Source organism: Oncorhynchus mykiss, chromosome 3, assembly GCF_013265735.2.
Source record: "Oncorhynchus mykiss isolate Arlee chromosome 3, USDA_OmykA_1.1, whole genome shotgun sequence".
Lineage (NCBI taxonomy): Eukaryota > Metazoa > Chordata > Actinopteri > Salmoniformes > Salmonidae > Oncorhynchus > Oncorhynchus mykiss.
The window spans coordinates 51642199-51669929 of record NC_048567.1 but is presented as its reverse complement, the minus strand read 5'-3'; the positions used below and the strand labels follow the sequence as shown (position 1 = coordinate 51669929).

At 42.3% G+C, this 27731-nt stretch overlaps 1 protein-coding gene across 2 annotated transcripts in view; it reads left to right on the top strand.

Moving 5' to 3' along the window:
* The window catches only part of LOC110520172 (aryl hydrocarbon receptor), a 50124-nt gene that overhangs the window by 10983 nt on the left and 11410 nt on the right, over window positions 1-27731 (top strand). For both annotated transcript variants that reach the window (XR_005048987.1, XM_036974559.1), the window contains exons 3-4: window positions 22725-22840; window positions 26808-26897. Coding sequence is in view for 1 of the 2 variants with exons in the window: in XM_036974559.1 (XP_036830454.1) it covers window positions 22725-22840; window positions 26808-26897 (206 nt within the window). In the remaining variant the exon portion in view is untranslated. The remainder of the gene's footprint in view (window positions 1-22724; window positions 22841-26807; window positions 26898-27731) is intronic.

The following is a 27731-nucleotide window of genomic DNA, read 5'->3' as shown; positions in this document are numbered from 1 at the left end:
GGCGCCATATTACATCTGACCCAGTCCCCTTCAATGGAGTAATGTGTTTTTTGGTGTGAAGCTATCTAAGTAGTAGTTTTACCCAGAGGTTACTTCAGAGCGTCTGATTCTGAGAACACCCTGATAAAATGTCTTGATAGTTTGATTCTATCAACAAAATTGAGGAGTTAGGCCTAATGGCCACTATGTGCAAATGGGACAGCTGTGCTGATGTTTAATGTTGTTCTTCTTTCAGTACATTGTTGGCATCATGGCCTACTTTAATGCTCATAAATCAATTTACGCAACTCAACAAGTCCATATTTTTCGTTTCTTATCAAAAGCTGCATCTTAAAACGAGTGGGGGATGTGCAGGTCCATTGTTTAGGATAACAGATGTAATCCAGTGATACTATTATAGGAGTATGGTTGTTATGATTGTAGTGCACTAAAACTTTTGGCATATGCTGTAAATATAGATTGAGATTAGAATGAATAATCCCTGTGGATTCTGAAAGGATTCTGTTTGCTTTGGAGGGATGTTCGCCAGCATGTTCAGACTAATACTGGAATTAGCAAACAACTTTTGCTCCATGCATCACAGCTCAACCACTAGTTTTAAAATCTTGTTTCATTCTCTTATCTTTCACCACAGAGAATAGGGAAAAAAACGGTTTAGTAAGAATATCCCAACAAGGGTCTTTCTTGAACGACTCAATTAAGTGATAAGAAAAGTGTTCTTATTACTAAGATCATTGCTATTGTCACCATAGGAACATGTTTTCCTTGATGTTAAAGGCCTTACTCCCGAATGTCATCTCAGGTCTAGAATTAAAACATTTGTCAACAGGGTTGGGTAGGTTACATTCTAAATGTAATCGGTTACAGTTACTAGTAACATAATCGGATTACTTTGATTCCCCCCAAGAGGCATTAGAAGACAAAAAGGATCCATCAAATGCATTTGGTGTGTCATCATAATGGTCTCGGGCTTGTGGTCAGACTCGCTTAGTTGGAAGAAACTTAAACTTAATGCTGAGTTGAATGTCATTGAGAAAACAGTAAGGTATCATAATGTAAGCATTTCACTGTAAGGTCTACACCATGTAACAAATCAAATTTGAAGTTTTTGCAAACATCAAATTTAAAAGTAATCCAAGAAGTAATCTAGTTTTTCAAAAGTATCTATAATTTGATTACAATAAGTTAACTGGTAACGTAACTGATTACAGTTTCACAAAATATTTAATCAGATTACATGAAATCAGTTACTCCCCAACCCTGCTTTTAAGGCACCATTAGCCTTTGGTTCAACATATGCTGAACAAAAATATAAACACAACTCGCAACAAAGATTTGACTGAATTACAGTTCAAATAAGGAAATCAGTCAAATTAATTATTCACACGTTTCCATGTAGGTGTGCCATTATATCCAGTGGTGGAAAAAGTACCCAATTGTCATACTTGAGTAAAAGTAAAGACACCTCAATAGCAAATGACTCACATAAAAGTGAAAGTCTCCCAGTTAAATACAACTTGAGTAAAAGTATCTGGTTTAAAATATATACTTACGTATCAAAAGTAAAAGTATAAATCATTTCGAATTGATTATATTATGCAAACCAGACGGGACAATTGAATTAAAAAAATTCTCTTTAGGAATTTCTTTAGAGCTCCCGAGTGGCTCAACGGTCTAAGGCACTGCATCTCAGTGCAAGAAGCATCACCATAGTACCTGGTTTGAATCCAGGCTGTATCACATCCTGTAACGGTTTTCTTGGTGAGAAGGAGAGTCGGACCAAAATGCAGCGTGTAGATTGCGATCCATGTTTTAATAAACAAACGTAAAACACGAATCAATACAAACACTACAAAATAAAGAACGTAACGAAAACCTAAACAGCCCTATCTGGTGAAAACACAGACAGGAACAATCACCCACAAACAGTGAAAACCAGGCTACCTAAATATGATTCCCAATCAGAGACAATGACGAACACCTGCCTCTGATTGAGAACCATATCAGGCCGAACATAGAACTAGACAAACTAGACATGTAACATAGAATGCCCACTCAGATCACACCCTGACCAACCAAAACATAGAAACATACAAAGCAAACTATGGTCAGGGTGTGACAGTACACCCCCCCCCCCCCCCCCCACCACCTCCTTAGCGTCCCTAGATAGGTTACCCTCCTTAATGACAGCTCGGGACAGAGGGGCAGCTCGGGACAGAGGGGCAGCTCGGGACAGAGGGGCAGCTCGGGACAGAAGGGCAGCTCGGGACAGATGGGCAGCTCGGGACAGATGGGCAGCTCGGGACAGAAGGGCAGCTCGGGACAGAAGGGCAGCTCGGGACAGAAGGGCAGCTCAGCACTGAGAGGAAGCCCAGGCAGGTAGTTGGATCTAGCAGATCCTGGCTGGCTGGCGGATCTGGAAGAGTCTGGTTGACTGGCGGATCTGGAAGAGTCTGGTTGACTGGCGGATCTGGAAGAGTCTGGTTGACTGGCGGATCTGGAAGAGTCTGGTTGACTGGCGGATCTGGAAGAGTCTGGTTGACTGGCGGATCTGGAAGAGTCTGGTTGACTGGCGGATCTGGAAGAGTCTGGTTGACTGGCGGATCTGGAAGAGTCTGGTTGACTGGCAGATCTGGAAGAGTCTGGTTGACTGGCGGATCTGGAAGAGTCTGGTTGACTGGCGGATCTGGAAGAGTCTGGTTGACTGGCAGATCTGGCTGCTCCATGCTGACTGGCAACTCTGGCTGCTCCATGCTGACTGGCTGCTCCATGCTGGCTGGCTGCTCCATGCTGGCTGGCTGCTCCATGCTGGCTGCTCCATGCTGACTGGCTGCTCCATGCTGACTGGCTGCTCCATGCTCCATGCTAACTGACCGCCCTGGCTGCTTCATGCTGACTGGCGGCTCTGGCTGCTTCATGCTGACTGGCAGCTCTGGCTGCTCCATACAGACTGGCAGCTCTGGCGGCTCCTTGCAGACTGGCGGCTCCTTGCAGACTGGCAGCGTCGGCGGCAGACTGGCAGCTCTGGCAGCTCCATGCAGACTGGCAGCTCCATGCAGACTGGCAGCTCCATGCAGACTGGCAGCTCCATGCAGACTGGCAGTTCTGAACAGGCGGGAGACTCCGGCAGCGCTGTAAAGGCGGAAGACTCTGGCAGCGCTAAACAGGTGGGAGACTCCAGCAGCGCTGGAGAGGAGGAAGGCTCTGGCAGCGCTGAACAGGCGAGGCGCACTGTAGGCCTGATGCGTGGTGCTGGCACTGGTGGTACTGGGCCGAAGACACGCACAGGAAGCCTGGTGCGGGGAGCTGCTACCGGAGGGCTGGGGTGTGGAGGTGGTACTGGAAAGACCGGACCGTGCAGGCGCACTGGAGCTCTTGAGCACCGAGCCTGCCCAACCTTACCTGGTTGAATGCTCACGGTCGCCCTGCCAGTGCGGCGAGGTGGAATAGCCCGCACTGGGCTATGCAGGCGAACCGGAGACACCGAGCGCAAAGCTGGTGCCATGTAAGCCGGCCCAAGGAGACCAGATGCGTAGAGTCGGCTTCATGGCATTAGGCTCGACGCTCAATCTAGCCCGGCCGACACGCGGAGCTGGAATATACCGCACCGGGCTATGCACCCGCACTGGAGACACCGTGCGCACCACTGCATAACACGGTGCCTGTCCGGTCTCTCTAGCCCCCCGGTAAGCACAGGGAGTTTGCGCAGGTCTCCTACCTGGCGTAGCCATACTCCCTGTTAGCCCCCCCCCCCAAGAAATTTTTGGGGCTGCCTCTCAGACTTCCATCCGCGTCGCCGTGCTGCCTCCTCATACCAGTGCCTCTCTGCTTTCGCCGCCTCCAGTTCCTCTTTGGGGCGGCGATATTCTCCAGGCTGTGCCCAGGGTCCTTTACCGTCCAAATCGTCCTCCCAAGTCCATTTCTCCAAGTAATGCAGCCTCTCCCACTGCTGCTGCTGCTCCTGCCTCTGTTCCTTCTCTTGCTGCTGCTGCCTGTTGACACACCGCTTGGTCCTTTTGGGGTGGGTGATTCTGTAACGGTTTTCTTGGTGAGAAGGAGAGTCGGACCAAAATGCAGCGTGTAGATTGCGATCCATGTTTTAATAAACAAACGTAAAACACGAATCAATACAAACACTACAAAATAAAGACCGTAATGAACGTAACGAAAACCTAAACAGCCCTATCTGGTGAAAACACATAGACAGGAACAATCACCCACAAACACACAGTGAAAACCAGGCTACCTAAATATGGTTCCCAATCAGAGACAATGACGAACACCTGCCTCTGATTGAGAACCATATCAGGCCGAACATAGAACTGGACAAACTAGACATGTAACATAGAATGCCCACTCAGATCACACCCTGACCAACCAAAACATAGAAACATACAAAGCAAACTATGGTCAGGGTGTGACACATCCGGACGTGATTGGGAGTCCCATAGGATGGCGCACATTTGGCCCAGCGTCGTCTGGGTTTGGCTGGAGTAGGCTGTTATTGTAAATAATAATTTGTTCTTAAACTGACTTGTCTAGTTAAATAAAGGTTTTAAAAAAGTATAAAGTAGTAGTTGTCAAAAATGTAAATAGTAAAATACAGATACCTAAAAAAACGACTTAAGTAGTACTTGAAAGTATTTGTACTTAAGTATTTTACGCCACTGATTATATCCAATGTAAAGGCAAGCTTAGAATGGCTTTAGTATATAAATAGGCACAGGCAGCAATACAAAATAACATGGACATGCAGACCTAGGACACACGTGTTATACAACTCTTCATTGATCAGGACATAGATATAGAAAATAAATAATGTAGTGCAATATCCCCCATGACAATGGTATGGCTGTGTTGTATGTTTACGATTACAATTTGTGGTTAGACTAATTCTAATTCTATGGTTGTATGCTGTTGTATGTTGAATGTAAATGTGGAGTTGCTCTTGTGTGAAACATGACATGGGGTTAAATATACATCAATCAAATCAAATGGATTTAGTCAGTGCTTTACCTTTGCTTCACATGTCTCTATAGGCTACATCTGCACTGAAATGTGTCAACATAATGCCATTATACACAGGGTGTGCAAAAAGGAACACTTTCCTAGTATTAAGTTGCACCCCCTTTTGCTACAAGGTGTCGAAAGCATTCCACATTGGTGGGCCAGGGTGACTTCTAATCCGTTCCCCAGTTGTGTCAAGTTGACTGGATATCCTTTGGGTGGTGGACCATTCCTGATACACACAAGAAACTGATCGCCGTGAAAAACCCAGCAGCGTTGCAGTTCTCACACTCAAACTGGTGCGCCTTGCACCTTCTACCATACCCCGTTCAAAGGCACTTAAATCTTTTGTCTTGCCCATTGACCTTCTGAATGTCACACATACACAATCCATGTCTCAATTGTCTCAAGGCTTAGAAACCTTTCTTTAACCTGCCTCCTCCCCTTCATCTACACTGATTGAAGTTGATTTAACAGGTGACATCAATAAGGGATCATAGCTTTCTCCCGGATTCACCTGGTCAGTCTATGTCATGGAAAGAGCAGGTGTTTCTTATGTTTTGTACACTCCGTGAATAATGCCAAGTCATAATTGTGTAAACAACCTTTAGTGTAATGAATATTCTATATATACTGCCACTGTGACAAGGCATGTATCCAAATCCTGTGAACAAGCTGGAAATAGTCACAAGTCGTTGTAGTATTTGGATGCAGATTTGTTACATAAGCTGCATGCCTGTTGTAAAAGTCTTGTGACATGTCATGATACTCATTGGGGTTGTTCAGTTCAGATCACAGAGGCTTTTTCAAGGACCCCCATACCTCCCTTCCCCCCTCCAGCCCCTCCCCCTTCTCTGTCCATCCTCTGCACTCAGATGAGAAAAAGGCAGAGCTCTCTCTCTTTCCGGGTTCCATGATCTGCAGTGGGTGATCCCTTCATCCCTCTCTTTCCCCTCCTCCCCCTCATCCCCTTCTTCCCGAGCTAAGCCAACCCCCATCCCCCAGTCTGTCATGTGGCCTGGTGCATTGTGGAATGCTGTGCACCGAAGGGAAGGCATGGACAATAGGCAATGACCGCTCCACCAGCCCCTACCTCTAAATATGTGAACATGTTATCAGAACTCAGAGACAAATAGGCAGTGCAGGGTTTCGTGCTTACTGCCTGCATTAGCCACCGCATGTTCTTGTTAACTTGTGTGTGTTTTGTGCATCCATGTGTATATCAGTGGGTGCGGGGCTGTGTGCATCGCGTGTTCATACACTGCAGTGTGTCGAGGCCGAGGGAGTTGAAATGTTCTATATTTGCTCCCAGACATTCAGAAAAAGAGGCCATTCACACAGTGCTAGAATAATTAACACACAGACATATGCACACCAATGTACAGTACTAGTCAAAAGTTTTGACACCTACTCATTTAAAGGTTTTTCTTTATTTTTACTTTTTTATATATTGTAGAATAATAGTGAAGACATCAAAACTATGAAATAACACATAAGGAAACATGTAGCAACCAAAAAAGTGTTTTAAAAAATGTATTCTTCAAAGTAGCCACCCTTTGCCTTGATGACATCTTTGTACACACTTGGCATTCTCTCAACCAGCTTAATGAGGTAGTCAGCTGGAATGCATTTCAATGAATAGGTGTGCCTTGTTAATTTGTGGAATTTCTTTCCTTCCTAATGCATGTGAGCCAATCAGTTGTGTTGTGACAAGGTAGGGGTGGTATACAGAAGGTAGCCCTATTTGTTAAAATAACAAGTCCATATTATGTTGTAATCAAAAAAGTATTAAACAAATTAAAATATATTTTAGATTCTTTAAAGTAGCCACCCTTTGCCTTGATGACAGCTTTGCACACTTTTGGCATTTTCTCAACCAGCTTCGCCTGGAATGCTTTTCCAACAGTCTTGAAAGAGTTCCCACATATGCTGAGCACTTGTTGGCTGCTTTTTCTTCACTCTGCGGTCCAACTCATTCCAAACCATCTCAATTGGGTTGAGGTCGGGTGATTGTGGAGGCCAGGTCATCGGTTGGAGCACTCCATTACTCTCCTTGGTCAAATAGCCCTTACACAGCCTGGAGGTGTGTTGGGTCATTGTCCTGTTGAAAAACAAATGATAGCCCCACTAAGCGCAAACCAGATGGGATGGCGTATCACTGCAGAATGCTGTGGTAGCCATGCTGGTTAAGTGTGCCTTGATTTCGAAATAAATCACAGACAGTGTCACCGGCAAAGCACCACAACACTATCACACCTCCTCCTCCATGCTTCATGGTGGGAACCACACATGCGGAGATCATCCGTTCACCTACCCTGCGTCTCACAAAGACACGGCAGGTGAAACCAAAAATCTTACATTTGAACTCATCAGACCAAAGGACAGATTTCCACTGGTCTAATGTCCATGGCCCAAGTAAGTGGGCCATGGCACACAGATCCTAATCCAGACACTTGTCCTCTCCCGTCTGTACTACAGCAACCCGCTGTTGGCTGGGCTCCCTGCTTGTGCCATCAAACCCCTGCAACCTATCCAGAACGCTGCAGCCCGCCTGGTTTTTAGCCTTCCCAAGTTCTCTCATGTCACACCGCTCCTTCGCACAATCCACTGGCTTCCAGTCAATGCTCGCATGCACTACAAGACCATGGTGCTTACCTACAAAACAACAAGAGTAAGTGCCCCTCCCTTCCTCAAACCCTACACCCCAACCTGAGCACTTCGTTCTGCCACCTCGGGTCTCTTGGCTCTCCCACCCCTGCGGGAGGGCAGCTTCGGCTTAGCCCAGTCCAAGCTCTTCTCTGTCCTGACTCTACTGATGTTATTGAGGAAAAATGTACTTTCTATGCCTGTGATATTTGGTTGACCCACCTAGCTATCTTAAGATGAATGCACTAACTGTACGTCGCTCTGGATAAGAGCGTCTGCTAAATTACTCAAATATAAATGTAATCTCTTCTTATGCTAATGTTAGTCAACATTATGGGCAACTGGGCATTTTATACATGACCCTAAGCATGATGGGATGTTTTGATTGCTTAATTAACTCTGGAACCACACCTGTGTTGAAGCACCTGCTTTCTATATACTTTGTATACCTCATTTACTCAAGTGTTTCCTTTATTTTGGCAGTTACTGTATGTGCTGACACACACGTTCTCTTTTTCTACGTCCCCTCTCTTTCTCTGGCTCTGTTGTTCTAAACACAGCAATTCAGAAGCACAGACATGCACGCTCACAGAGAGAGCTTGGTTGGTGTTAGCAGGGATGGTTTGATTCGGGCAGCGATCCAAAGTAAACGTTAGCCTTAGCCAGTTTTTACCCAATCATGTCTCCCATCTGGGTCATTTGGGTGGGGCAGTTTCCCCCATGGCCAATACACACAGCCATGGCTCTTGTACATCACATTTCTAAAAGGGGTCTGTGTCATTATGGTCCCACCCCACCATTGGCTTTAATGCTTTTCGCTGATGCTATCCAAAATATAGAACCATTTCATGATTCAGGGTCCTGCACTTGTTATTCTGCATAACGTGGCAATTGAGAACCTCATTGGTGATGCAAACATAGGACTCAGCTCCGTTGTCCAGTCTCAAACGAAAGGTGTGAACTGCATTAGGGTTTTTGAATGGAACAGGTTTATCAATGAGTGCAGTACTCCAAATAAAATGTGACTGAAAAAAGCCCTTCATGTTGAACTAAATGCCTTATTTGGTAATATTTTATCGAGTGGCTGGATGTGGGCTTGCTTTTTTACTAATTCTGTTTTTTGGCAGGGTCATTGTTTTGTCTTTGTGTCTATCATCCACATTAGTGTATCAAGTGGCCTTTTTAACGCTATGGCCAGATGCCAGTGTCAGGAAGGGATTGGCGCTGCAAATTGAAAGGATGCAAAGAGCTCTAGAACATCCCTGTAATCCACTTGTAAATAGCATGATGGGACAAATAGAAAATCGTCAAACATTTGATAAATATTGTCAGTGTTTTGAAATGGGTTCCTACGGTTTTGCTGCAAGCAAGCCTCTCTTGTCAGAAAAATCCCAAACAACATACCTGGATCGGGTTATGAGTTCTACTCCAAAGAAAGAGTCACTTAACACAATGTGATGTGATGCCTCCATGTTGAAGGCTTGGATCGCTTCCAATATCATGAGCCCAGAGCCCAGAGCCCAGAGATGGGATGGGGGAGGGTGTCTGGATGCCCATAGTTGGAGCTCCATTCTCAGTCCCAGGTACCTCAGCAGTATATATCCACATGTTTCCCTCCCTACTCACCCCACTACTTCAACCCCACTCCCCTCCTCCTACCTCACCACACACTGATGACAAGTCAGCGATACTGAATTTTAGAGTCCATGGGCCTTTCACAAGCTGTCCAATTTTCAGGGTCACTGCTTATTTGTCGGGTTTGCTTAATCAAATTCTCAGCCTGCCTCATCCTCACATATTATGAGAGGGTGGAGGTAGGAGGCCAGTTCTGTCTAGTTTTGCTGTAGCCTATAGGCTTTAAATAAGGAAATATTAGAAAATGAACAAGAAATAGTAAAGGTAATGTGTTGTCACTCACAAAGAAAGCACACACATTGGTCTGGAGATCCGACAATGGTTTTGGGTGGAAGTGGTAGTACATAGGGGCATCCTATGAAATATGTATTTTTATGTTTTTATTGCTCGTTGGCTGGTGGCTCTCTAGGTCCATTATGCTAAGAGGCATATTTGGCTAAACCAAGAAATGCCCTCAAGGATTTCAGGAGCACTATTATGCCATATGTATGAGATGGCCATGTACATTTTTCATTATGTACACTGCTGCCCACTGACGCCTGATAACCATAGATGCTCTTTGTCCTCCTCTGGACATTTAGCCAGGCAGGTGTTGGCCTACTTTTTGGATGAGGAATGTTGGGAAAAAAACGTAGTGTTGTGTTAACATTTGGATTTCTCTGTTTAGTGACATGTTGATTTAATGTCATATGTTGAACAATCTTGAACATCCTTTTACTGTCTGTCTATAATGTTAATAATGAACTGTTATGGTCTACTGAGTTCCTCCAAGCTCTCTCTCTCTCAATTCAATTTCAATTTTTAAGGGCTTTATTGGCATGGGAAACATGTTTACATTGTCAATACAGGTGAAATAGATAATAAACAAAAGTGATATAAACAATACAAAAAATGTACAGTAAACATTACACTTATAAAAGTTCCAAAAGAATAAAGACATTTAAAATGTCATATTATGTCTATGTACAGTGTTGTAATGATGTGCAAATAGTTAAAGTACAAAAGGGAAAATAAATAAACATGAATATAGGATGTATTTACAATGGTGTTTGTTCTTCACTGTGTGCACTTTTCTTGCGGAAACAGGTCTCAAATCTTGCTGCTGTGATTGCACACTGTGGTATTTCACCCAATAGATATGGGAGTTTATCAACATTTGATTTGTTTTCTAATTATTTGTGGGTCTGTTTAATCTGAGAGAAACATGTGTCTCTAATATGGTCATACATTTGTCAGGAGGTTAGGAAGTGTAGCTCAGTTTCCACCTCATTTTGTGGGCAGTGTGCACATAGCCTGTCTTCTCCCGAGAGCCAGGTCTGCATTTGGCGTCCTTTCTCAATAGCAAGGCTATGCTCACTGAGTCTGTACATAGCCAAATATTTTCTTAATTTTGGGTTAGTCACAGTGGTCAGGTATTCTGCCACTGTGTACTCTCTGTTTAGGGCCAAAATAGCATTCTAGTTTGCTCTGTTTTTTGTAAATTCCTTCTAATGTGTCAAGTAATTATCTTTTTGTTTTCTCAGGATTTGGTTGGGTCTAATTGTGTTGCTGTCCTGGGGCTCTGTGGGGTCTGTTTGTGTTTGTGAAAAGAGCCCCAGGACCAGCTTGCTTAGGGGGTTCTTCTCCTGGAATCGCTTCCTTTTAGGTGGTTATAGAATTTAACGGCTCTTTTCTATATTTTGATAATTAGCGGGTATCGGCCTAATTCTGCTCTGCATGCGTTATTTGGTGTTTTACATTGTACACAGAGGATATTTTAGCAGAACTCTGCATGTGGAGTCTCAATTTGGTGTTTGTCCCATTTTGTGAAATCTTGGTTGGTGAGCGGATCCCAGACCGCACAAGCATAAAGGGCAATGGGTTCTATAACTGATTGAAGTATTTTTAGCCAGATCCTAATTAGTATGTCAAATTTAATGTTATTTTTGATGGCATAGAAGGTCCTTCTTGCCTTGTCTCTAAGATCGTTCATAGCTTTGTGGTAGTTAACAGTGGCGCTGATGTTTAGGCCGAGATATGTACCGTTTTTTGTGTGCTCCAGGGCAACGGTGTCTAGATGGAATTTGTATTTGTGGTACTGGCAACTGGACCTTTTTTGGAATACCATTATTTTTGTCTTACTGATATTTACTGTCAGGGACCAGGTCAGAATCTGTGCAGAAGATCTAGGTGCTGCTGTAGACCCTCCTTGGTTGGGGACAGAAGCACCAGATCATCAGCAAACAGTTGACATTTGACTTCAGATTCTAGTAGGGTGAGGCCAGGTGCTGCAGACTGTTCTAGTGCCCTCGCCAATTCGTTGATATACAGTACCAGTCAAAAGTTTGGACACGCCTACTCATTCAAGGGTTTTTCTTCATTGTAGAATAATAGTGAAGACATCAAAATTATGAAATAACACATATAGAATAATATAGTAACCAAAAGTGTTAAACAAATCAAAACATATATCCCTTGATGACAGCTTTGCACACTTGGCATTCTCTCAACCAGCTTCACCTAGAATCCTTTTCCAACAGTCTTGAAGGAGTTCCCACATATACTGAGCACTTGTTTTCTGCTTTTCCTTCACTCTACAATCCAACTCATCCCTAACCATCTCAATTGGGTTGAGGTCATGTGATTGTGGAGGCCAGGTCATCTGATGCAGCACAATCACTCTCCTTCTTGGTCAAATAGCTCTTACACAGCCTGGGTCATTGTCCTGTTGAAAAACAAATGATATTAAGCACAAATGATAGTAAGCACAAATCAGATGGGATGGTGTATCGCTGCAGAATGCTGTGGTATCCATGCTGATTAAGTGTGCCTTGAATTCTAAATAAATCACTGACAGTGCCACCAGCAAAGCACCCCAACACCATCACACATCCTCCTCCATGCTTCATGGTGGGAACCACACATGTGGAGATCCTCAGTTCACCTACTCTGCGTCTCACAAAAACACGGCGGTTGGAACCAAAAATCTCACATTTGGACTCATCAGACCAAAGGACAGATTTCCTTCAGTATAATGTCAATTGTGTTTCTTGTGTTTCTTGGCCCAAGCAAGTCTTGTTGGTGTCCTTTTGAAGTAAAAATAAAGAAAAACCCTTAAATGAGAAGGTGTGTCCAAACTTTTGACTGGTAATGTATATGTTGAAAAGGGTGGGGCTTAAGCTGCATCCCTGTCTCACCCCCCAGCCCTGTGGAAAGAAATGTGTGGTTTTTTTGCCCATTTTAACCGCACACTTGTTTGTGTACATGGATTTTATAACGTCGTATACCACATTCCATCAATTTGTATAGCAGGCCCTCATGCCAAATTGAGTCAAAAGCTTTTTTGAAGTCAACTGTCACTGGTGTAGAGAGGAGTAGGCAGTCGCCGGTTTAGAACTACTGAATTTATTTAAGCACCATAGAACAAAGCGGGACGAATCCCAAACGGTGTTGTGCTGCTCCAAATATATCTTCATCCACAAAAAGGCACAGGGCAAACCCAAAGTGCAAAATATAAAGTACTCAGGAAATAGTAGGAGAGATTCCTCCCAGGAAAACAAGTAACATGTATAATGACCGACAAAGACAAATGGCAGTGTATGGGAGTATATATACAGTGGTAGAATGGGGATTGGAACCAGGTGTGTGTAACGATGACAAGACAAGTCCGGGGTTGATGAGTGAAGGGCTGGACAGGAGCTGGACAGGAGGGGGAGACAAATCGAAGGCTGGTGTGACATCAACAACGAATGATAAGACTTTGCCTTTGTTTTGGTTTGTTCGTTTTTCAATTAGGGTGTGCAGGGTGAATACGTGGTCTGTCCACTTTTGTGGATTGTGGTGACCAGTCCTTGGTTGATCAGTCCCTGTTTCCAAATATTGTAAAATAGATTGTGTCTGTAAAATGTGTTTAAGATGTATAAATTGAAGGTAAACGCCAAAGTGTTTATTAGTTTACTCCAATTGGGAGATCGGTGGTAGGGTTTGCGGGGGAACAATAATAAAGGTATATTCTTTAAAAAAAAGTATGTATGTCTATATAGGTATGTGTATGTATATATGTGTATATGTGGGGGATTGGAAATGATACAGACAATTACATTGATGGAACCAATATTCTTTCCGCAATATTAAGCTGATCCACCCCTAAGAAAAAAAAGAAAAAACATATTGGGGAATATGCCAGAGCTGAGGAGGTTGTTAAAGAGTTTAAGTATAGCCAATTGGAATTTGTGGTCTGTATATTTTATCATTTCATTTAGGATACCCTCAACCCCACAGGTCTTTTTGGGTTGGAGGGTTTGTATTTTGTCCTGTAGTTCATTCAATGTAATTGGAGAATCCAGTGGGTTCTGGTAGTCTTTAATAGTTGATTCTAATACTAGTATTTGATCATGTATATGTTTTTGCTGTTTGTACTTTGTTATAGAGCCAAAAAGATTGGAGAAGTGGTATATCCATAGATCTCCGTTTTGGATAGATAACTCTTCATGTTGTTGTTTTTTTAGAGTTTTCCCAGAAGTGGTTAGATTCTATGGATTCTTTAATTACATTGAGCTGATTTCTGATGTGCTGTTCCTTCTTTTTCCATAGTGTATTTCTGTTTTGTTTTAGTGATTCACCATAGTGAAGGCGTAGGCTCAGGTTTTCTGGGTCTCTATGTTTTTGGTTGGATAGGTTTCTCAATTACTTTATTGTCACGTCTGCTCCCAATCCCCCTCTCTGGTGGTGGAGGTCACCAGTTCACTCATCATTACGCACACCTGCCACCATCGTTACGCGCACCTGCGTTTAATTATGGGACTCACCTGGACTCCATCACGTCATCATATCCTGCCGATCCTTGACTTCGTTGATGTCATTTACAAAATAGCCTCCAATACTCTACACAGCAAATTGGATGCAGTCTATGGCCTATTTATTGCCTTACCTCATTTGCACACACTGTATATATACTTGTCTATTGTGTTATTGACTGTATGTTTTTTTTATTCCATGTGTAACTCTGTGTTGTTGTTTGTGTTGCACTGCTTTGCTTTATCTTGGCCAGGTCGCAGTTGTAAATGAGAACTTATTCCCAACTAGCCTACCTGGTTAAATTAAGGAGAAATATATATATATATTTTTAAATGTACCTCCCCTATATCTGTGACTTCCTCAGTTTCATTCCTGAGTCAGCATTGATGTTATGTTTCTCCTGTCCAGACACTGTTCTTGTTTTGTTTCATGTCTATTTATTATTATATCCACACCCTGTACTTGCTTCTCGTCTCCCAGCGTCTGTCATTACAGAACCATCACAAAATATACTGTTGAGGTTTTCTACTGTTAAGTTTACACCTTCACTATTACAGTGAAACATTTTGTCCAGGAAACTGTCTAGAAGGGATTGAATTTGTTGTTGCCCAATAGTTTTTTGGTAGATTTCCACACTATTTTCCATCCATCTATACTCTCTCTCCAAGACAAAGGGTCATAAAAGTGTTTCTTCAAACCTAGGTGTGATACTATGTGACCTCACAAGACTACAAGCGATACCAAGCGATACCATGTGACCTCTCAAGCTGGACCTCTCTCAAGGAGGGAGAAAAACCTGTACAGTAGGCACAGGGCCTGGACCTTCACCACAGTGCCTGGTCCTTCACCTTCATTGGCAAAGTACTGGTGAACTGATAAGTTAGGGAAAGTACCTTTTAGAGAATAGTACTTGTAATCCAGTACAGAATTTGAGACGGAAGAGCCCATTACACTAAACAATCTCAGAAGGAGACTTAGTCTTTAAAGAGCTTGTGCAGCCTGAACGGTACATTTAAGCTATCCATCTTCTAAGAAAGAAGGAGAAGACAATTAGAGCACAACTGCAACTCAAGCAAGGAGCCAGCATTGAAGAGCAACAAGCATGAGGACACCAACTCAGAACCAAAGGAGCAACCTGAAGGAGGAACCACCCAACTCAAGCAGAAAGGACACAGCCATCTTCTTCCTTTGTTCTCCTCCATGTGGCCTGAACAATCAAGAAACCACAACAGACTTTGTTCACAGATTGAGTACAACATCGTAACGTTCAGAATCTCGAGGTCTTTACTTCTTGCTTTCAATATATTTCCTACCGTTTCATGATCCTTCTCATTATGTTTGTATATATTTTGATTTGTGTTTTTAAATGTTGATTGTATAAAGAACTTGTGTTGGTATTATTATTCTGGGAAACAACTCCAAATGATTATCAAATAATTCATACCTTTAGATTAATCAATTTATTACTATTATTCTAATTGTAGTCTGATAGAGTTATTACGAAAATATCTCAGAAGTGGGGTCTTCTTAGAAGGCCATTTTGTTCAATAACTGGACTGGTGCCTCGTTAATCATTTCATAGTAATAAGTGTACACACTACCTTACACCTGTTGAAGACTTTACATAACGTTGCTCTTATTGCTGTGTAGGTACACTGTAATTACAGTACATGGTAATGTTGTGATTGCATAGTAATGGATTTGTGGAGCGAGTTAAGTGGAAAAACAAGTAATAACAACTGTCAAAAATAAAGGCTGTCCTTTTGATGGATCGTACTCTGGCCTAAGTGTGAAGCCCAGCACCGCTAATGAGAAACCAATGTAAAATATATTTAGTTGATCTATAATTTATGAGTTTGTCAGTGAAAATAAAGCCCAGGCAACACAGTAGGGCTTCAGTAATCAGTTTGGAGGCATATCTTTTTCCTCGTGGATGCGTTGGAGAGCCATGTGACAGAGCAGCACCACAAAGCGCAGTGACTTACTACAATGGCATCAATAACAACAACGTTTACCGCAGCAGACTGGCTGACAAAACGCCTCTCAGGCCAAAGGACATGACACTGAGCCTGGGTAATACAGCTTGCTACATATCCAGTCGCTGCGTTATGCAATGTATGTCAACAGACCATGAAAGGGCTAGCTTAAGATCGAAATATCAATGTATGGTTACTTATTATGGAAGGTAATGAATTATACTTTCTGCAAGCACGTTTTTAGCGTTGATGTGATGGTGGACATAGACCATTTGTCTTTAGGGTCAATGGATGCTTGTTTGAGTTGGTACAGTAACACAACAAGATCTAGGGCATGGACATTTTCAACTCACAAATACTCACAGTCCATATGACATGTCTGATGTCCATAAGATGATATGATATGTCAAACCCCTGATAGAGAGAATGGTGTGGGAATTAGGTCAGTGTGTCCACTCAACGGCTTGCACTAAAGCTCCGTGTGAGAGGTTCAAGCCCTGTCAAACACCCATACAAAAGCTCTTATGTCATCAGTTGTCGGCTCCAGCCCTCCAATCCTCTCCTACTCCTTTTTCTGGTGACCCATCACAGACAACAAAAGGGCTGACCCAGACCCCATTCACACAATCATGTCAAGACATCACCTTAGGAGTCAAGGGTTGTCTTGGGTCACAGCACGGTGTTGTTATAGGGGTCAGAGATGAATACGGCCAACCGCATCATCATCAGGGTTCCAAACTTTTCTTTAATTCGCCCATCATCTCTTCTCCGTTTGTTGGGTTCGTTTAATGAATCCATGAGAGACTGACTCAATAGATTGATTGAATAGAAAACTCTCCGAAGTTGAAAAGCCATGGTTTTTGTTTGTAACTAATACAGTTCTGTATCGCTTCTGTGGAGATTGTTGGGTTAGAACATGGTATTGTATTGCAGTACATTGCATTGTATAAGTGATCATAGTGTTAACCTTAGCAGTAAACCATTTACTGGGCATTCCGAAAGTATTCAGACCCCTTGACTTTTTCCACATTTTGTTATGTTACAGTCTTATTCTAAAATTGATTCAATATTTTTTTTCCTTCATCAATCTACACACAATACCCCATAATGACAAAGAAAAAAAAAAATGTTTTTAAATAAAAAATATGACATTTACATAAGTATTCAGACCCTTTACTGAGTACTTTGTTGAAGCACCTTAGGCAGCGATTACGTTTCAAGTACCGGCTCTGGCTGGGCCACTCAAAGACATTCAGAGACTTGTCCCGAAGACACTGATGCGTTGTCTTGGCAGTGTGCTTAGGGTCGTTGTCCTGAAGGAGAACCTTCGCCCCAGTCTGAGGTCCTGAGCACTCTGGAGTAAGTTTTCAACAAGGATCTCTCTGGACTTTGCTCCATTCATCTATCCCTCGATCCTGACTAGTCTCCCAGTCCCTGCTGCTGAAAAACATCCCTTCAACATGATGCTGGCACCACAATGCTGACGCTTGGCATTCAGGCCAAAGAGTTCAATCTTGGTTTAATCAGACCAGAGAATCTTGTTTCTCATGGTCTGAGAGTTTTTAGGTGCCTTTTGGCAAACTGCAAGCAGGCTGTCATGTGATTTTTACTGAGGAGTGGCTTCCCTCTGGCCACTCTACCATAAAGGCCTGATTGGTGGAGTGCTGAGCACTTGTTGGCTGCTTTTCCTTCACTCTGCGGTCCAACTCGTCCCAAACCAACTCAATTGGGATGAGGTAATGTGATTGAGGAGACCAGGTCATCGGATGCAGCACTCCATCACTCCCTTCTTGGTCAAATCTCTCTTACACAGCCTGGAGGTGTGTTGGGTCATTGTCCTGTTGAAAAACAAATGATAGTCCCACTAAGCACAAACCAGATGGGATGGCGTATCGCTGCAGAATGCTGTGTTAGCCATGCTGATTAAGTGTGCCTTGAATTCTAAATAAATCACTGACAGTGTCACCAGAAAAGCACCCCCACATCATCACATCCTCCTCCATGCTTCATGGTGGGAACCACACATGCAGAGATCATCACAAAGACATGGCGGTTGGAACCAAAAATCTCAAATTTGGACTCATCAGACCAAAGGACAGATTTCCACTGGTCTAATGTCCATTGCTTGTGTTTCTTGGCCCAAGCAAGTCTCTTCTTTCTTATTCGTGTCCTTTAGTAGTGGTTTCTTTGCAGCAATTTGACCATGAAGGCCTGATTCACGCAGTCTCTTCTGAACAGTTGATGTTGAGATGTGTCTGTTACTTGAACTCTGTGAAGCATTTATTTGGGCTGCAATTTCTAAGGCTGGTAACTCTAATGAACTTATCCTCTGTAGCAGAGGTAACTCTGGGCCTTCCTTTCCTGTGGTGGTCCTTATAAGAGACAGTTTCATCATAGCACTTGATGGTTTTTGCGACTGCACTTGAAGAAGCTTTCAAAGTTCTTGACATTTTCCGGATTGACTGACCTTCATGTCTTAAAGTAATGATGGACTGTCTTTCTCTTTGCTTATTAGAGCTGTTTTTGCCATAATATGAACTTGGTCTTTTACCAAATAGGGCTATCTTCTGTATACCATCCCTACCTTGTCACAACCGAACTTATTGGCTCAAATGCATTAAAAAAGGAAAGAAATTCCACAAATTAACTTTTAACAAGTCACACCTGTTAAATGAAATGCATTCCAGATGACTACCTCATGAAACTGGTTGAGAGAATGGAAAGAGTGTGCAAAGCTGTAATCGAGGAAAATGGTGGCTACTTTGAAAATGTCCAATATAAATATATATTTTTCTTTTTTTAACACCTCTTTGGTTACTACATGATTCCATATGTGTTTTTTCATAGTTGTGATGTCTTCGCTATTATTTTGCAATGTAGAAAATAGTAAAAAATTAAGAAAAACCCTTGAATGAGGTGTCCAAACATTTGACTGTACTGTATATAGTGTATATTTTGTCTTGCCCACATTAAGTACACGTTTTTAACCAACCACGGCTTTTTGTAAGGCAACAAAGTCAGATTGCAGCTCTAACAATGTCTGGTCTACAGTTGGGATAATGGCATACATAATAGTATCGTCTGCATACAGATACATATTACACTTTTTAACAGATAGGCCAGTGTTAGTTATTTAAATAGCAAGGAGAACAGGTCCCAATACTGACCCCTTTGGTACACCTTTAATAATATCCAGGAACCTAGACTTCTCACCATCAGAAATTACACATTGTGTCCTGTCTGACAGATAATTCTCAAACCACTTGCAAGAAGCCTGATCCGGGCATATTTCAATCAACATTTGAATGGAAGTGTGATGGTCAACAGTGTCAAAGGCCTTGGGAAGGTATATAATAAACAAGGCAGCACAGTGATTTTTATGATCTAAGCAATTTAACATTATCTAAAAACAAGCGTAGCGGCTGAACAGGCGCTTTGTCCAGGTCTAAAACATGGATTGGTGCACATTAAGAATGGAGTGAAAAGTTCAACAAGTTATTGGCCAGGGATTCAAAATCTTTGGAAAGGCAAGATCATTTTCAGATTTGATGGTAGTTATCTAAGTCAGAAGGATGTCCTCTGTTATGTAAGGGGAGGACATGTGCCACTTTCCAGATCTTAGGGGTAACACCAGAAACAATTGTCCAATTAAAGATATAGGTCAACGGTTCTGCAATAAGTGGGGCAGAGAGCTGCAGTAAAAAGGGATTAAGTGAATCAGACCCTGCATCTTTAGCAAAGCACTTACTACATCATAGCCATCAAATGGTTGAAATGAAAATAAAGTATGTGAGTCTATTATTACATAATTATCTACAATCTGTTTCCCAAGGTGACTAGAGCATCCTTTCTTAAATGACGTGTTGGTCGCGGACCTGTTAATGGTGGGTCGCAACGTGTCAGAGTAAATGTATAATTATATAATTTATTACTGGAATTGATTTGGCCAAGTGCAACTGCGCTCACTGTTCAGTGCGTTCTCTGCTTAGCAGCGTTCTCTGCTCAGTTTGGCAGCTGCGCAAGTGGGAGATGCCCGTGTTCTTCGTGGTTTACCGGATATTCTTTTCTGCAGTTTTCTTGAAGATCATTCCGCGACCCACACGTTGCAGCGCTGTCGTTCAGCAGCAGATGATGCGCTGTCAGTCACTGACTTGTCATTCCCACTCGCCACCACTTACCATTGTCATCAAAAGGACTCAAGCTAACTAGAAGTTCTGACTGAGCTCAGTTGTCATGAAACGCAAATACGGCAATTCGTTTCTCTCTCTTGGTTTCATACAAACTTTGAGAAATAACGAGGAGCGCCCACCATGTGTTTTGTACGGGGAAGTGCTTAGTAATGAGTCTCAATACGAACAAATTAATAAAACGACACTGTCCTGTCCAAACATCCACAGCATGAGGGTAAACCTAGGGAGTTCTTGCAGAACAGGGAATAATGCTCCAGGAAACAGTGCTTCAACAGTGGAAAAGTAAGTCAGCTAGCAAGGCATTGTTGTCATTTTATAACAGGTGGTGATGGTAAGCGAAATAAGGGAGTATTATCTCTCATACTAGTAGATGTGAGTTTCTCTTTCAAACAATACCCAGACCTTGTACACAGCTAATAGCTAACGTTATCCAAAGCAATCCAGCAAGCTACTGATGGTGCAACCATAAGTAACAGTAAATACAGACAAAGATGCAAAATGATCAGATCTACTGTACATTTTACTGTAGAATGTATTATTGGAAACAAATGATCAGATCTACTGTACATATTACTGTATAATTTATTATTGGAAACAAATGATCAGGTCTACTGTACATATTACTGTAGAATTTATTATTGGAAACAAATGATCAGGCCTACTGTACATATTACTGTATAATTTATTATTGGAAACAAACGACCAGGCCTACTGTACATATTACTGTATAATTTGTTATTGGAAACAAATCTAGATTGGAACTGTTGCAGTTAAAATACAAGTCTTCATGTTTATTCTCAACTGGAAAAAAAATAATGAAGCAAGAAGCTTTTTGAGGCAAACACTCACACTGGTCTGGGTTGCTCATCTACAGCAGGAAGTGATCTCCTGCCTGACTGAGAAATTAGTAGATGTTCTGGGCCAGTTTGGCACCACATACCTATGCGAGTCAGGGTTGTAAACTCTGGCATACTTAAAAAACAAGTACAGAAACAGTCTCAAGACTGAGCATGACCTCCGTGTTACACTGTCATTACCTGGGTCCAGAATAGACATGCTTGTTGAAAACTTCAACCTGTGCGATTTGATCTATCAGCGTATTCCAGTTCAGAGTAAACAAATAGTTATCGTATTTTAACAGCAACAGTTCCAATTTAGACTTTTTTTTTTCAACATTACTTTCTACAGTAAGCCTGATCATTTTTCATCTGTACTGTTACTGAGCCTGTGTGTGTGTTCTGTTATACATCTGTGTGATGTGGTCAATCAGTTTATTCCAGTTCAGAATTAAAGTTATTTATTGTATTTTAACAGCAACAGTTCCAACCTAGACAGATATGTAAGAGTGTTTTTAATGGGGAACAATATACATGAATAGCTATTTATATGGCTATTTCATTTCATTGTGTCTTTGTTTTTTTTCTATATTCCATTTGTTTTAGGCATAAGGGTAATAAAATGTACCAACATTTACACATATTTAATAAGCTTGGGTCCCAGGAAAACAGAATTTCTCATTTGGGTCCCAGGCTGAAAAAGTTTAATAAGAACCCCTGGACTAGAGGACTCCCTCTAGTGGAATGAGATTAATTTTCAGAGACTATTCTTGGATGACTTGAGGGAGGATGGGTAAGGTAAAGTAGAAAGAAGGAGCATGGGAGAGGGAGGTGAGGAGAGGGGGCTAGAGCTCAGCGAGCAGAGAAAGAAAAGTGCAAATATAGTGACGCCCGAAGGAGTTGTCACCTCATTTCACTCTGATGCAGCATTAATGTGTCTCTCTCACTCTCCCTCTGAGTGCTGCTTCTCCAGCAATGCTGTTTTCTCTTAATTCTGCCATAGACAGGAGGCTACGGTTTGCACAATGAATGACGTGTCACTGTGATTGTTGAATATCATTGCGTGTCAAAGATGTTTCAATTTGCATTTAATTTTTTCATTTCCCTCTCCGCTGTTGGACGACAGAATTATCCTAAGACTATTGCTGTGTGTTGCTACTGAAGACTACTTTTACAACAGACCAGTGATTTAATATTTTTTTGACACCATGCACTATGAGTCTTAAGGTGAATGACCACAAAAAAAATAGGTGAAAAATCAGTGAGAACTCTCAAAGCGTCACAGTCTGTTTAGAACGCTGAGATGACCTCCCGTTCTTTTTTTCAACCATGAATGTGCTGATGTGTTGGCTCCCAAGCCATTATGATGTAACCAGGTTAGACAAAGATAAAAGGTCTGGATAGTAATTTTTAAGATGCTATTTGAGGAAACTTTTATGAGCTGGGATCCTGTCGTGCGTACAGTGTGGTTAGTGTACTAAACATAAAGCATTCTGACATTCACAGCAGTGCTTTGTAAACATTATTACAGGACTAACGCCTGTCACTCTCCCTCTCTCTCTCTCTCTCTCTCTCTCTCTCTCTCTCTCTCTCTCTCTCTCTCTCTCTCTCTCTCTCTCCCTCCCTCTCCCTCTTTCTCTCTCTCTCTCTCTCTGCAGTAGCCCTGAAGAACTGTACTTGCAACGGAGAGCTGGCCAATGGTGGTAGCGATGACAACGACAAAGCCACGGGATTGGCCAATAGTTGGCTGCCTGAAGGCGAACTCTTGCTGCAGGTCAGCGCTAAGGGCTTGTCATGGCCTAACTTCAGCTGACTGCACTGCCAGCTGAATCGCTGTGTGTGTGTGTGTGTGTGTGTGTGTGTGTGTGTGTGTGTGTGTGTGTGTGTGTGTGTGTGTGTGTGTGTGTGTGTGTGCGAGCGAGTGAATGAGTCTGGACCACGTTCATGTTTTTCCTTTTAGCAGAAAATCAGTTTGGACAGAGAGACAGGGACTCAGGGATAGCGTATCAGTCAATATGTCTGCTCCTGTCTATGTCTGTCTGAGGCTCCCATATGAAATGTGTGAGTGCCACTTGGAGTCAGCTGAGTCGGCTAACCGTGTGGCTTAACATGGCCCTTTGGATATTTTTGCAAGATAGGCACCAAAGCACTTGAGAAAATATCTCCTTTTCAAAAATAATAAACATCAAAATGTGGAATCTTCTTAAATAAAAAAAAATAAAAACACTCTCTCCTCTTTTGGGAACTACAAGGCTAAATATCCAGTGATGAAATGTCGGATAAACCTCATAACTCATTAGCCAGCACTTTGTCTTTAATTCAACATGTAACAGGGCAGGTAGCCTAGGCAGTTAGAGTGTTTTGGGCCAGTAACTGAATGGTCGCTGGCTCGAATCCCCGAGCGGACTAGTTAAAAATATGTCCATGTGCCCTTGACAAGGCATTTAACCCTAGTCGCTCTGAATAAGAGTGTCTGCTAAATGACGGAAATGTACATCTGCTTATTAATTCCCAAGGCTCTAATACGCTACACCTCAATTTATCATTCTAGTATTCATTGTCATTTCATTTACTTTAAAATTCCAACTCTAGGGAGCTATTTTAATTTTGTTTCTCTATATGTGTTATTGAGTGGAGAGTGAGCTAGTTGGCTGCCAAATCTCTTTTGGATACGCTAGAGTCATTGATTTTCCAGTCCAGTTCCCCTCTATGTGCAGCACAGTGGAATTCCAGAGTATAGCAGAGGAAACAGTCTGCCAACCATCCCTGCTCTATGAACAAAGTTTCATTATTAAGATAAACCTACATCTCTCCGATGTGTTAGTAATGAAGCATGAAAGCTCATTCTGGGGAGGAGGAATTAGTCAAGATGGAATCTTTTAGTCAGATTGAGATAACCGCCATGGGACATTGTAAAAGACTGGGAGACAGGAAGAAAAGGCAAGGTTAAGGGAAGAAGCAGAGAAGGTGAGCGGTGAAGAGGGCTATTTCTGACCATGTCTGATTTTCTCTCTCCTCATTTTCTTCTCTGTAGTTCAACGTCAGACACTTGGTAGTGAATTATAGAGGAGCTGTGAGGTCATTCATTATTTACTGCAGGAGAGGAGGAGGAAAAGAGAGGCAAAACAGATTAATTGAGTTTTCGCCCTTCACTGTCATTGTTGAAAATAGACATGTTTTCAACCTCTTATACTCAAAGTAGTCCCCCAGAAGCCTAACACTACCGTCAAGTGGGAAAGTAGTTCTGCAGAATGCTGGCAGATACTGTAAGTGTTCATACGGTACAAGCATGCTCAAATGGAGACCGATTGGAGATGTGATCTCTATTCTGCTCATCCAGGAAGTCTACAATCTAGCTTGCACAAATTGTGGTTCTCTAATTGCAAGACTTCAAGGACATTAAATACTCACTTCAATGCAGTGTTTTAGTACTCGAGTCCAGGACTCTGACTTGACTCAGACTTAAGTCACAATATTTATGACTCATGACCCACCTTAGACTTGACCAGTGGCGAATCGGACTTGGACTCAACCAGTTGTAACTTTCTTTTCGGAAAATCACTCTCTTTTCGATAATTCAACATATCAGCTACAACAGCAAATGTTTGATAGCTGTATCATCTATTTAGTGTGGCTTGCGAAAGCAGACACCCTTTAAATAATGTACCACTTATTTCAGACTTTATTGTAGTTATTCCCTGCAACACTACTCCTCTTACACCGTTTAAGTGAGAAATGCCATTCAAACTATGAAACGTGCAGACTGGTTAGCACCAATGTGTTTGCATACAACTTTTTGATTACATTTATTCGTTCTAAAGGCCCTATTATTACAAATTACAACGGCTTCTCATGCCATGCAGTTCACCCCAGCCCCCATACTCACTAACCAAACTACAATAACCCCACTTATTATAGCTAACCCATGACCTTACCTATCTTAAAACATTCAGTATTACTACTGCAATGTGCAGCTACAAGCACCTCTGGGCTACTTGCCTCTACTTGGTCTCCCACTGAAGGATACTATCCACTATTTATAAAACAGTCACTCCCTCTACTACACCAGCCTCGATTTTTCAACACTAACACAATTCTAAACTTCTTCCGCAAGGTGCACCATCATATTTCTCTCACCAAATGATAGGCTAAAACTTTTCTAATTCCTCACGAGCAAAAGTGTAGTAGTCTGAGTGTATCCAAAGTAATAAGGTTGTTATAGTAGTCTTATCAAAGTAATGAGACCAGCTATTTTAATATATTTAACTTTGACTATATTTCACTTCTTCAACTACCACAAAAAATACTTTTAAAGAGCTGAAGCAAGTCACACAATTGTTCTTCATTGAAAATTACCATCTATTTAGCCTTACAAATGTGCAACACTGTAATGAAGTGTTGCTTTAAAAAATGATTGGAGAGCAATACAAAGAACTCAAACTTGAACTCAGACTCGAACACTAGGGACTTGGGACTCGACTCTGACTCGAGGTTTAGTGACTTGACTACTTCACTGCTTCAATGTATATGGAACAGTCTTCATAGGGTGTCTGCCACTAGGGGCTTGCAACATTTATTTCACTTCACTAATTTGTAGTTGCTGAATGCCTGGGACATTAGACCCTGGAATCTGGCTATTTACTGTACTTCCAAGATGGTGTACAAACCATCCAAGCTGACATGAGGATGTTTGTGTTTTGCCGGACTGCAGTGCTTACACACAGATAATTGGTGCAGATAATTGGGGTGAATCACTGATTATTAGTGAAAGAGCAACATGACATCGCCATACTTTAGTCATGGCTCAGCCCCTGGGAAGACTGAGTGTACTTTCTGTGTTTGCACCCATTGCACTGTCCGTACATGAGTTTGTTCGTGTTAGTGTGTGTGTGTGTGTGTGTGTGTGTGTGTGTGTGTGTTGGCCTGGGTTTTTGTGTGAGTGTTAGCAGATCAGGTGATGGATGAACATGCTAATGTCTGTTTTGTTTTAATAAGGTAAATATGGTTATATGCCTGTTTGTAAGTCTGGTCACTAAATGTTCTTGTGTGCAAGGGCAAGGGAGTGTGTGTGGTTAGTGGGGTGGAAACATTGGAGCAGCTGTTCCTGTTTGGGATAAAACAAATGAGTGACTAATCTCTTATTCCTGATATTATTTGATTACCTCTAGTTCAGAACAACCCTGCCTTGCATACAGTAGACTGACAACACCTCATCCTCTCTTAGGGTTTAGAGTGCAACAATCTCACTGTAGGATACATACAAATGTGGGATCATAATTTGACCTATGTTGTCACAGCAAAATAATCCTACAGGAAAAGGATTAGAAATGTTAGTCCATAATGTTGCTTGATGGGTGGTTAGGCTATTAGCTGGCCAAAAGTAGGCTTCATGAAAAGTGCAATAACGTTAATATAATTGTGTGTTAGTGTAGGTTTTCCGTGAATTTATGTAAATCACAAAACTCATCTGCATTTCCTCATCTCATCTGCATTCTCAGCAACAGAAGAGTGATCAAATTAATATCCTACATCTGCATGACCACCACTACAGTCACATTTTTGCTAAAGTAATCAAAACACACAGCAGAATTCTGAATGAGATGCATGTTCTAACAGAACCCGGAGATATGCGAGGACTAAGGAAGGACTAAGAAAGGAGGACTAAGCCTAACAGAAGTTTAATAAGTGATCATTGTGTTGTCTAACAATTTTTCCTCATCTCGTGCATGTTTGACCTACAGGCTCTGAATGGCTTCATCCTGGTGGTCACTAATGATGGGACCATTTTTTACTCCTCTCACACCATCCAGGATTACCTGGGCTTCCACCAGGTACCGTACAGATTGTCCCCCCTCCCTTTCCGTAGCCCAGTGAAGGTTATATCCCTAAAACATGACCAGGTTGTTCTGTCTTTCAGCTCATTCATAATGGACAAGCAGGCATCTGGTGAGGCAGCTTGATCATCTTTGTGGTCTTGACTGAATAATAGCATTCATTCTACAGCTGGGTAACCCCAGTGCAGCATTGGCATGCATGTTTGCAAACGTTAACGCATAATCCTCCATCGACACCTGGTCATCTCTGATCGAGGTTTTGATCATTAATTACATGCAATACGGACATCCAATGTTACCTTGTACAACTGTAGAGGTTTTCCGTGTAAAGACAGTTGCCTATAGATGCTATGGTCTTGCAAAATAGATTTGTATCTCAATGAGACTAACCTGTATAAACCTGGTTAAATGAACATAATATTAATTGGCATTATGGTTGTGGTTTGAGGTTGGGGGTTGCGTGCGGTGTCTGCTGCGATTTGTCGGGGGCCGTTGTCTGGGCTGTGGCCCCTGCCTGCTCAGTGTGTAGTCTTAATCTGCTCAGCAGGTCCACAGAGAGAAACTGGGAGAGACCAGTCTATTAATAGCATGACCTTTAGTGAAAAGAAACCACCAGCCATGGTAGTGGGCAGTGGGCAGTGGGCAGCAGCACTAGCCAGCACGACAGCGCCACAGACGCTGAAGAGATGGATGGGAGGATGGAGGGGGGTGGAGGCACGAAGGATTGAAACAATTCTCACACATTATGCAGTCTACTGTATGAAATCCAGACCCTGGAGATGTTCAGTACACACTGAGACACTGGGAATTCAACACACTCTTGGAGATACA